The sequence below is a fragment of the Populus euphratica genome, unplaced genomic scaffold (genome assembly GCF_000495115.2).
Source record: "Populus euphratica unplaced genomic scaffold, PopEup_1.0 scaffold68.1, whole genome shotgun sequence".
NCBI classification, from domain to species: domain Eukaryota; kingdom Viridiplantae; phylum Streptophyta; class Magnoliopsida; order Malpighiales; family Salicaceae; genus Populus; species Populus euphratica.
In genome coordinates, this window is record NW_011499901.1 from 505,124 (window position 1) to 517,734 (window position 12,611).

The window sequence follows — 12,611 nt, forward strand, 5'->3', positions numbered from 1 at the left end:
TGTCTCTCGCCCTCCACGTCACATTACAATTTCTCCTCTGCATTCCGTACGTTTCACACGTACCAACCACCCCCACACGCTAAAAAAAACTTCCCCTCAAAAAGAAAAAAAAAACAGAAATAAAAGAAATAAAAAATAACGCCTGTCTGGAGAGATAGAAAGATAGGGAGAGAGAGAAGGAGAGAGAAGCAAGAAGAAGAATGGGCGAGGAAGCAGACCCAACAATGAAGAAGAAGAAGAAAAAGGGACGTCCTTCTCTCCTAGAGCTTCAAAAACGCTCCCTCAAACAACAACAACTACAGCAAACAACCCCTATTTCTCTTAAAAACCCTAATCCTCTCAATTCCAATTCTGTCCTCCCTAACCGTCGATCCACTCGCCGGAGCTCTAATTCCTATGCACCGGAGTGGATTGACGGAGACGACGATGAAGACGACGACGAAGACGATGAGCGTAAGGAGAAGAAGCATAAGCTCTTGCGCGGATTGAATTCTCAGAAAAATAACAATCAGAATTCCAACTCGTCGAGCCCTTCGAATTTTCACGGCTCTGATTCGAATGCTGGTGGCGGTAATCAAGAGGACGGAATTAGAAGGCGCAAGATCAGCGCCGTCCGTCCTGGATCTGATGATTTGGTGATTATCTCACGGAGAATTTAATTTAATTTTTCATTTTATTAGAAAATAAAACAAAATTTTTATTTATTTTTTTCAGTGTTTTGGGATTTTTTTGTCTTCTATTTAAAGAGATTTTGAACGATACCCTTTTGGATTTCGCGCGTTATTCGCTGCCTTGGCAAGTTGGATCGGAGTGAGTTGTTGTGTTTGACTCGGTCATGTTTTCCAGGAATCTAATTTACTAAAAGATTTCTATTTTTCTAGTATTTTATTTTTTGGAAATCTTGGTACTGGTGGATTCAAGGCTTCCGTTTTATTTATTTATTTATTTTCTTTATTTGCTAAGTGAGAATATTTACCATAAATATTTTATTCTTTAGCTGTTTGTTGTATTTAATCTTCTGGTGTCTGCCCAACATTATAGAAGCGAAGACATAGTGGTCTGAAAAGCTTAATTTGTCTTTTCTAAAATAATTTTAAGCTTTAATTTTTTGTACTTGCTCTGCCTTTTAGTGTGACTTTCCTTGATTGTTTCTTCAATAATAGTTTAAATCACTGAGTTTGGGTGTAATTTGTATTGACATGAAATTAATTTTTCTTGCAGGGTGAAAAGGTTTTGAAAGGGACAGACACTATTCATGGTATCAATTCAAACTCAAAATTTGATGAAAAGGTTTTTCTGGGAGTTCTTTAAAAAGTGTGTGTTGGGAAGTAATTAATTAAAACTCTGTCATATATGTGCGTGCGTGCGTGTTTGTTGTGTGTATATATGTATGTATGTACATGTTTGTGTGTGTGTACAGGGTCATCTGTGGAGCCTGGTCCCACTACACCTTTGCCAGACAAAAAGTTGTTGGTCTTCATTCTTGACAGACTTCAAAAGTGGGTGTTGTTTTTAGCTGCTTAGATTTATACTTTTCTTTTCGTAGTCCTCGTCTTTCAATTGTTGAGTTTAAGTAGTTGCTTTCAATTGGGTTTTGATTGGTTTGGTTTTAATTTATTGATTGCAGGAAGGACACCTATGGGGTTTTCTCTGAGCCAGTGGATCCAGAAGAGGTGCATTTTGTTTTACTTTGCAGTGCTGTGTTTGTTTGAAAGATAATTGAATATTAGTTGATACTGATTTGATTTTGGTACAGCTTCCTGATTACTTTGACATCGTTGAGAATCCCATGGATTTTTCTACAGTGAGGAAAAAGTTAGATGAGGGAGCCTACGCCCACTTGGAACAATTTGAGGTTGGTTTAAGATTATATTCTTTGCTAACTTGGATTTGCATGTAACTTTCTGTTAGTGGAGTTGCATCAATGACATTCGAGTCTTTGCATCGGGGATAGACAATCCGAGGATCTGCTTGGTTGCTTCAACTTTCATAATCCTGTGGTTGTTTAGATCTTTTGATATGTTTGGAACCTGACAGCAGATTTATACTTAAACTGGAAGGATATATGTTTGAATATAAAATGGATGTTGTAAGTAAGATATGTCTGAATCTGAGCTACCATGTTGTACTTGGTTGGAATCTAACTGAATAAAGACAATAAAGAATTCTATTCCTTAGAACAGTGTTTCCTTGAAGCTCGTTTCTGATGGTCAAAGGTATTTGTGTTAGTAGTTTTGGTAATTGCAATAAGAGCTGTTACATCAATACCCAATCCTTGAAGGCTTTTAGTTGCATTTCATTTAATTTCTTGTTGCCATTTACAAAGGAAAAAGTTCTTGATTTGCCCTTGAATAGTTCATCTAGATGTTCAAATGTTCCCTGTGATATGCACAGACTGCCAGTCTCATTCTTTGTAACCTACCAAGCCCAGTTTGGTACTTTTGTATTGATTGCTTCCTAGCTAGCAATTACCAAGATGCAAAAAATATGATGATGGATTATGAAACTGCACGAGGATGGATATAAAATAAATGGCATATTTTACTTACCTGCCAACTAGCTGCTTGCGTTGAAGTCAATTTCCTGTACTCTTGGTATGCTTGTTGTAGAAATTATGTTTGATGTGAATCTCACTGGCATTTGAAACTTGTGACAATTCTTTTGTGCAGAAAGATGTTCTTTTGATATGCTCAAATGCAATGCAGTACAACCCTTCCGATACTATTTACTTCCGACAGGTTTGGCTTTGTCTCAATTGTGCAATAATTCTATGTAGTTATGTTGGTGTTATTTTTGAAAGCCATTGTTCTTAACCTAGGCAAGGGCCATGCAAGAGCTTGCAAAGAAGGACTTCGAGAATCTTAGGCAAGATAGTGATGATAGTGAACCACAAACTAAGGTTGCGAGGAGAGGGAGGCCACCAGCCCTAGGCAAGCTGAAAAAGGCACTTGAGAGGTCTCCAATTGACCGTGTTGGTCCTGAAGCTTCCTCCGATGCAACTCTTGCCACCGGAGGAGATCACAATAACTTGTCCAATGGTTACAATCTCAGAAAAAGTTCTTCATACAAGTACCAGCCTGGTGATGCATTTGTCCGGGCCTCTTACAGCAGTGAAAATTATTCTACCTGGTTATCTGAATGGGAAAATGAATTTCCAGGTATGGGACTGCTTGCTTCTGCTTCTTGCTTTATATTCCATCAGATTGCATGCCAATTTAATCGGCTATCTCTATCCAATAGCTATTAAGGTATTTACCTATCTTGCAGCTTCTGTTGTAAAGGCTGTGATGAAGTATGGAAAGAAACCGTTTGTGCTAGACGAGAACAAGCGTGACACCTATAAGCATCCATTGGGCTCCCATGAGCCATCCATCTTATCGACCTTTGAAGGAGAATTAAAGCAACTAGTGGTGGTACGTGAGAAGAAACTTTTAGTACTTTGTTTTGGTTTTCCCAAATCAAAAGCTGGTTTGGCATCCGCTGGTCTCTGACGATATTACTTAACAAAGCTTTTCACAGCCATTTGTTTAGGAATGAACACACCCTGCTGCATGTGGCCTTTTCCCATACTGTTGTTTGCTTTAATCTCAACTTGCACTTATCAGCTACCTGCCGGTGTCTTAGTTTTTCCCACAAGTGTATAGGCAATTGATGGTTTTGTCTATTGCAACCTGATTTTGTTTGGATTTGATGTGCATCAGGTAGGTTTAAGCTCTGAGCATGGTTATGCAAGAAGTCTGGCTCGATTTGCTGCCGATCTTGGCCCTGTTGTTTGGAGAATTGCTTCGAAGAAAATTGAAAGTGTTTTGCCAACAGGACTCGAGTTTGGCCCTGGGTGGGTAGGAGAAAATAAAGCAATGGAGAAACAAAAGATTTTAAACAACCTTGTATCTAATAACCATTTAAGCAGATTTCAACCTGCTGCTTCTTCAAGTAGAGAGGCAGCATGGAATAGAGAAGGCGTACTAGAAACTGTTGGCGGGTTAAATCCTCAAAATGAGTTAGCTACACTGAACAGTGGTGCTGGTGGGATGAAATCCGCGCCTTCTCTCCAGATTCAGCAGAAACCAATAATTCATCCTGGTATGAATGGTTTCAGTGGAGGATTTGGATGTAACTCTTCACCTCAACCGGGGATGGCACGAACTGTGGCACCAACAGGAAAGCTCAATTTGGAGCAGACTGCAGTGCCTTCCCAAATGTTTGGTGTGGTTCCAACTGGCAACAGTGCCTTCATTTCAGTGCCTGGGAATGATTTTAATTCAAATAAAGCTATGCTGTCGGAAACTTCAAGTGGATTATTGCAGCCTGGAATTTCTCCAGCCGTAGGCTCCAGCTCTGACTCTCGTACGTTTGGCAATGTGGGGCTTGGTGGCAAATCATCCTGGCAGGGATTTTTACCATATCAGCAACAAGGTACTGTTCCATTTCCACCAGATCTGAATGTTGGATTCTTGGCACCTGTTTCACCTACTTCGAGTGTGCCCATCGGTTCACCACGGCAGCCAGATTTAGCATTGCAGCTCTGAGGTGGATTGTAATGGATCATTTTCCTTCTAATCAGACCCGGTGGATAGTGTAGTACTAGGTTTGAACTTTTTCCAGTAAAAAAAAAAAAAACATAGAATAAGAAATTGGTGAAGTGGTAAGTCATCTTTTAACCAAGGCGGGCTTGCAACTCGTTACTGGAATGATTCATAACATCAAATTGCGTAGGGGAGGAATTATGTACAGATTAATGTATCATTTTTTCTAGGTTTAAACCACAGTTTTATACTAGTATGGAACAGTTGAATTCTTAATCTCTAGATATTTTCAAGATATTCCCATCGAAAATGACAGCATTGATTTGCCATTTTAGGTTGTTGTGTACCTAACCGCGGAGTTCTTACTGTAGATGAGATGCGTTTCCTTTCCTTTATCGGTCTTACTTTTCAAAGTTTTGCCCCCTTCTTGATCCAGGGTTTGTTTGTGTAAAAAGGTGCAGTTAATTCTTCTCTTCTGTAGCAGTTTGTCGCTAAAACTCGGCAAATTTTGGCACTTGACATTAAGAAGATCCATGCAAATTCAATTTTCAAATTAGTCTCGCAATTATGTGTTGATTCTCAAATTGTCCCTAAACAAAATATTTTCTCAATTGAGCCCCCAGGTATCGTTAGGGTTGAATATTTATAAGGTATGGTGTTCTTTTGGCGATATACTTAAACTTAAAATTATAAATTTTTTAATTGTTGATATAGCTTCTCAATTACCCCTTAATTATTTATCTACTCTCCTAAACTCATTCCCAAAAAACTCGAAGCTTAATTCTAAAAAAAAGAAAAAGAAAATATATAAGCTTCTTTTGCAAGAGCAAGAGTAATGAATGGAGTGAGGTATTTATTCTCCAAGGTCAAGCCACCACGTTGAAGGATTCTTACACCTTCCCTTTGCCTTTGCCGTGGAGCTGGCATGAGTGAACTTGCGAATCGGGGATAGTATCAAGCAAGAACATCTTGTCAAATTTATTCATCATAAATTCTATTCCAGTGTGTATTCTTTTTTTTTTTTTTTTTAACAAGTAGGAATCCTATGCTTTCATGGCTGTGGGACAGTTTAACCCATCATTGTCATTATTTTTAAAATCATTTTATTTAGTTTTGAAAAAATTCAATAATCAATTGTTAACTTTTTAGTTTTTACATTTTTGAAAAAGAAAAAAAACATTTTTTTTTAAACAAACCAAAACAATATTAACTTATGTGTCTTTGAGATGGTTATTGATTTATCCCAAACTACACCAAATTGTTTGCTTAAAATCAATTAAATACAAAATTTGTTTTTATGATCCAATGCTTTTAAGAAATTTTGATTTTTAAAATAAAAAATTTTATTTTAATAAATTTATAGATAAAAAAATATTTTTAAAAATAATTTCTATCATAATCTTATAAATACTCTTTAGGCCATCTTGTTGAGCACTAGGAAGGCCTTTCTATTAACTAATATTCTAAAATATTCTAATATTCTCTTTAGGCCATTATGTGGAGAATATATTGTAATTTTTTTAATATGTTTTTTTTTTCTCACTCCCCAAATGTTTTTTTTTTCTTGTTTTTTTACCATTCCCCACATGTTTTTTCTTTTCTTTTTTCTTTTTTTTTTAAATTATCTTTCTTGATTTTATTTTTTTACTATTGAACTGATTGAGAATTTAACTTTATAGTTTTTTTCTTTGAAATATTGTTTATTGCTATAGTATTTCTTCACATAATTTTTATTTTTTTAATAATTTTTTTTAAAATTATCATTGTCAATTTTATTTTTTTAATATTGAGCTGCTTGAAAATTACAATTATAGCTTTTCTTACAAAATATTGTGGATTGTTTTTTTTTTTCTTATATGGGTTTTTTTTCTTTTGTTTTTTTATGATTTTGTTTATATATATATATATATTAAATTGTCTTTGTTGCTTCTATATTTTTAATATTAAACTCGTTGAGAATTTAGCTTTGTACTTTTTTTCCTTTAAAACACTATAGATTACTACAGTGATTCCTCTATATGATTTTTTTTGTTATGATTTTTTTTTAAATTATCTTTATTAATTTTATTTTTTTAATATTAAATTGGTTGAGAATTACAACTGTATATTTCTTCACAAAACACTATATATTGCTACAATATTTTTCTATATGGTTTTTTCTTCTAATATTATCTTTATAGTTTTTTTTAAAAACATTATAAATTATAACAATTTTTTTTATATAATATTTTTAATATTTTTTTCTATAAATCCATGATAGCACATATACATGCCATAAGCCTGCACTAAGCATAACATCTAGGTATAAGTGTAAACAATGTTGAGCACTTGCCTTCTTGGCCGTTAGTGTGCCCACAACTTAATCAATGCAACATGATGAAAAATTCACTTGAGGAACAAATTAAAAAGGTATTTGTAAGCATGATAAATATTATTTTTTTAAAGTATTTTTTGTTTAAAAATATATTAAAATAATAATTTTTATTTTATTTTTAAAATTTACTTTTAATATTAACATATTAAAACAATTTTAAAAAACAATTTTTTTAAAAAAAATTTTAACTAAAAAAAGATTTAATCCCAGTGCCAAATAAGCAATAAACAATACTTCAGGCAGAAGATAGAACACCGACGATCAGCCCATCAAATTTTATTTCAGCACATAAAATTATATACATCATCACCGAATTATGCTTTGAAACCAAAAATTATCTATGTGCATTAATTGTTGGTCGTTAAAATATAAAAATCCAAGTATACTTTGATTACAAATTCATGAATTCATGTTGGTTTATTTGTTACAAAAATTTAACTTAGTTAATTCTAAAGCCTGTCACTAATTGTATTGCAACAAATTTTTAATCCTGCCCCATTAGTTAAATCTAGCTTATTTATTCGATTAAAATGCAATAAACCCCTGATCCATGATGGGATCATGAATTCCCAATTAACTTCTGTTAATTCCTTAACATCATTAAATTAATTATTTGTTATCTGTAAAGATAATTTATAATATAATTGCGTTTGAATGTTGTCCGAAACTTCGAAATATCCTGTCATGCTTTTCTTCCGAAGCCATCTTTGTGTCAGCAACTTCAACCGCTTATCTTCATGTTCACAGAACATATTTTCCCACCCTGCTTGCTCCACTGCTTCAAACCCTAACCCTGGCGTCCTATCTTGAGACATAGGATTCAAATTTTGCCCAATCCACTACATAAGCCGATACTCTTCTCCGAAACTTGGCCTTAAATTCAGACCATGCTTGGTACTTGTAATGATTGACCACAGCAACTTCTAAATCCAGTGTCTCCGTCGTATACCCTTGTGTCACCCCCTTCCGTGGATGCCTTTTCTGTTTCGAAAGACCAGACTCGTTGCACCGAATCGAGACCTAACCATTAGCCAACGATGATGGGGTCTTCGGTAATAAAGAATGTAAAATGCGATCATCGGCCGGAGGTTGTAATGAATGAAGCCAGGATGGTGCAGAAACAAACCCATCAACATCTATTTACATCATCCAAGTGCATGAATCTCTAGCGAGCAATGCCACATGAGAGCAACGTCCGGCTTCTTGGGTCTTAGGTCACATCCAAAAAAACCTTTCAATGCTACAACCCTCTTGATTAAGCTAGCTCCTTAATCACCTTCATTAAATCATCATCAGTGATCACTGTCATTATCGTATAACACGAACTTCTCAACTCCAATCTTTGAATGGTACACGACGCATTCTCTCAAGAACTTAGCCACGTCGAAACCATGGCGCAGGCGCCGACGATTTCTCCTTGGAAGGACGCATTTGAATGTCGATTGATTGGTTGAAGGCAAAACACCAGAGAACCTTGCTGGAGAAGTCTTTTTATTCGGATACAGACACGATAAATCATCCTTGGAGATTGAAGTTATCAACGAAGGACTCTCCGCCGAGACAATCAAAAGAACCTCCCAATCAGGTAACAAAACGGAGACCAATTCCATCGCTGAAGAATCTTGAATCAGCGTCGCATGTCCCGTCAGGTGAGTGACGTCTTCTTGAATGGCATGAGGAGGAGAAGAAGAGGGATATTATTCTGCTGTATGAGGGGGGCCATTAGATTAACAGACGGAAACTGGATGTCTGTCGATGTATCTATCGGATAACGAGAGGAAAAATAGAGGGATAAAAAGGTGAGGAGGAAAACAGAGAATAAAAGAAAAAGAAACGCCGCAGGAAACCTACGACGCATCGGCATCATTTCATGGATTTCAAAAGGTCGAGGATAAATTAAGAGTACACTGAGAAGGGGTGAGGACGGGGTTTTCATGTTTTTGTTTTTTCTTGAATAAGTAACTAAATGAAGAAGAAACTTATTGAAAGCAATGGTGAACTGAAGGAGGGAAAATGAGTTTGAAGAAGAAAGATTTGACCCTGTTTTTGTCCGTAAGGAAAAAATATATACAATAGAGTTGACCCAACCCAGCATATATATCTGTATCAAATGTAACCGAGTTAAGCAATAGAGTCAATATTTGAGTTTTATAGGGTTAATATCTCATAGAAACCAATCTAAATCAAGTTACTGATCCTCTCGATTTCTATGGTTAACATGACGGGTAGAGTGGAGTGGAGTTGTACAATTATGTAAATATACATTCAAACTGTTGTTTTAAAAATGGATAAAAGTTGAGAATTTTATAAAATTTTTAGAATAAAATAAAATAAATATAAATGATATGGAGTCGTGATTTATCTGGTGAAGTTTGGCGGATCGCATCGTCTTGGACGAATAAATTGAGTACTGTCTTATAGGATCAGAAAAAAATTTAATCCTGACCCCAAAATGAAGTTCTTGAATCCGTCAGTCATGTTAATTTAACTCATCTCTGGTCGCACTCCACTAAACCTACAATAACCTCTCCTACCCTTCGAACGTTTCTACGTTGGAGAATATTTATTGAGATCAAAATGTAATTAATTTCCATGTTTTCACAACAAGTTCTGTAGAATTTCTAATTTTTCAAACTTTTATGTATATAGGTATGCCAGAGTCAATTTTAGTCAAATAATCAAGAGCAAAACGCGCTAATATTATATAGCCATCATGGAAAATAATTAATTATTTCTATCTACCAGAGGGACAAATCTAAAGATGATGGCAAGACAACAACCAAATAGTTTTATAAACTGATAACAAATAGTTTGCCAGGTTGGCGGGATTTAACTATTGCGTAGATATATTTTCAAATTATTGTTTTAAAAATGGTTATAAAAATCAAGAATTCTAGAAAATTTAAGAATAAAATAAGATTAATACAATCGATTTAAAGTCGTGATTTATTTGGCAAAGTTTGGTGTATTGTATCATCTTGGACGAAATTGACTGTTCTGTTGGACCGTGATTGTGATTCCTAAAGGTAGACCATATATATATATATATATATATATTATTTTCTTTTATTTTACTATTATATCACTGATATTTCTTGTTTATTTTCGCATGATGAAAATCATTGATATCCAGAAGTTTGAACACGAAGAGTCAATGCTATTTTTTCTTCTTTTATTTTTTTATTTTTTTCATCTTATGATCACTTGGCTGTCCAAGAAGACGAGAATAATTGTTTATTACACTGCTCTGAAACTAGCTTGACCCAGGGGAGGGCAAGCAGGCCGAGCTATTGCAAAACATTTTAAAAAATTTTATTATTATTTTTTTTAATTTAAATAAATAAGTTTTTTAATAATATATATTATTATATTAATTTTGACCTCCCCTGTGAAATACACTTGGCTCCGCCCCTGGCTTAACGGGATTCACCGTTTTAGGATGGATTAGTGGAGAAATAATTGTTTATTTTTATTATTATTGATTCCATCGCACAAAAAGTCCATTCGTCGACTTTATGCTCCGAATTTCGGCACAGCATGTGTATTGCATGTAGTGCATCCCATCCTTTAATTGCTTCAAAAGTTATCACCTAAATCCAACTTTAACTTGCATATTCTGATAATAATGAACAAATTAAGATAAAAAAATCTATCAAGCCTTCTAAAATGTTGATTGTTACTAATTTTCTGCTGTAATTGAATTTATTTACATTGTTCAATTAATAAATAAATATAATTGATATATTTAAATTATATAGAATTTAATTCTTTTTTATTTTATATATTACCATGGTTTCTTAAGAAAACAAATATGGATGGATAAATAGGTATTTTTAGAACCCAATTTAAACATTAATTTTTTATTTTTGATGTAGAAAATTAGATGGGTTGACATCCAATTTATTCTCGTATCTTTTTAGAAATTGAAATCCATTTAGAATTTAATTATTGGCACTTAAAATGATTTCAAATATAAAATTTCTTTAAAATATTTTTAATTAAATTCAATTTAAGGCATGCTCTGAAGTCTAATTAAAGACTTATTACACGGGTTGGGATGTTGTACAAGACACCCATTCATCCATGCATGCTATGCTAATTGTCAATCGGTTAAATTGTGTATCTTTTTGGAGAGGCATGTAGGAAAATGAATCGTGAAATATCACATGAAAGACATGGTGTAAAACATGGGGTTGAGTTCTCATGGGCAAATAATATCACATGAAAGACATAGAAGTTGGGCTGACTTCTCATCACAGTATTCCACTTTCAACATAATCTGTTCATGTTCTTGCGTTTTCTTAACTTTCACGGGTGCAGCAAAGGTAATCCTGTAGCTGCAGGAGCAGGTGAGTTGATTAGTAATAGCATGGGGACATGGATAAAAGGCCTCATCATCAATCCAGGAGCATGCTCGTCAGAGCTGAAATTGTGGACAGCATGTTATTGGATTTGAATTGGCTTGGTCGCTACGACCTCACAGGTTAATCTTGGAATCGGATTCTTTACTCATAATTGTTCAACTATTAGAAAAGTCTCCTACCAAGGTGGAGGCGAATTATGCCTTGATTTTCAGAGCAAAATAAATTCCAGGGAGAGAGTGAGAAGTCCAGACTCAACACACATTCAGAGGCCGTTTGGAACTAATGACGAGAGATTAGTTTCACAATGCGTTTACCGAACAAATGCATAATTTATGCATGGCATTGTGCTATCCAAATTGTCACAGCGCGGGGAACCCCGTGGTTGGACAGGCAAATCTTTGGAAGTTTAACAAGATGAGAACAACTTTCAATACAGCAACGACATCTTCCCAAGGGAGTTAGAGTAGCTCTTGGCGAAGGTTTCGGTTCATAAGGCCAAAAACTATTGAGGTGTCTCCTGTACTTCCATTTCTCTTTGGGTACTGAGACACACCAGGGATACAATCTGAACTTATTGCATAGACAAAAATAAATCTCATCCGTCGCTCCTGTAGAATTTGTTGGATTTGTTCGTGGGAGTGAAAAACCTAGCATTTTTTATCCTGGAAATTATCCAAGCTCCTTCCAATGGTTCTATGATGATGTTCCCGCAATTGTCCGTGCCCATTAGTGTAGCATGAACTTTATAATCCCTCGAGGAGCAATTCCCAGTCCATCAAGAGATTTTGGAAGCTATTAGCTCTCTTTTTTCTATTTTTTGTGCGTGCTTGCACTCTTTATTTTCAGTTGTAACAGTCGTGGCATTCTGAGATACCAAGTGTGTGTTGTGTGTTTGGGAATGAGATGTTATAAGGCGTGATTGGTTTTTTTTTTTTAAGGTACAATTTTTTTAAAATAAAAACCACACAACACTAAAAATAAAAACAATACCTGTTTTTTATTGCTTTTTCTGAGTTTTTTTTTTTAAAAACTCAACCACACCTCTATCTTAAATATGGTAATGTAATCATGCTGCTTTTTAAAAGTGATTTAATTAAAAATATATTAAAATAATATTTTTGATATCTAGAAAAACATCAACTTGATGGTTTTTAATAAAAAATATTTTAAAAAATAAAAGTTATTGCAGTGCCAAACAAATATTAAGAAAAAAAAATCCAGAAATAACTAGAAAAAAAATAGTGATTTAAGAATTAAGATGAACCTAACCTCTAAATACAATATGACTTTTAAATAAAATTAGTTCATTAGCCTACACTACATGTTGATATAATTTTTTTCTTCAAA

At 34.5% G+C, this 12,611-nt stretch overlaps 1 protein-coding gene across 1 annotated transcript; it reads left to right on the forward strand.

Annotated features, from left to right (window-relative positions):
• The first annotated feature begins 124 nt into the window (after window positions 1–124).
• Window positions 125–4,860, forward strand: LOC105132843 (uncharacterized). The gene is made up of 9 exons (XM_011036564.1): window positions 125–635; window positions 1,222–1,258; window positions 1,421–1,499; window positions 1,628–1,673; window positions 1,757–1,855; window positions 2,670–2,738; window positions 2,819–3,158; window positions 3,268–3,413; window positions 3,702–4,860. Exons 1-9 carry the CDS (start codon window positions 201–203, stop codon window positions 4,527–4,529), a joined length of 2,079 nt encoding a protein of 692 aa, XP_011034866.1. The 5' UTR covers window positions 125–200; the 3' UTR covers window positions 4,530–4,860.
• Window positions 4,861–12,611: the final 7,751 nt, after the last annotated feature.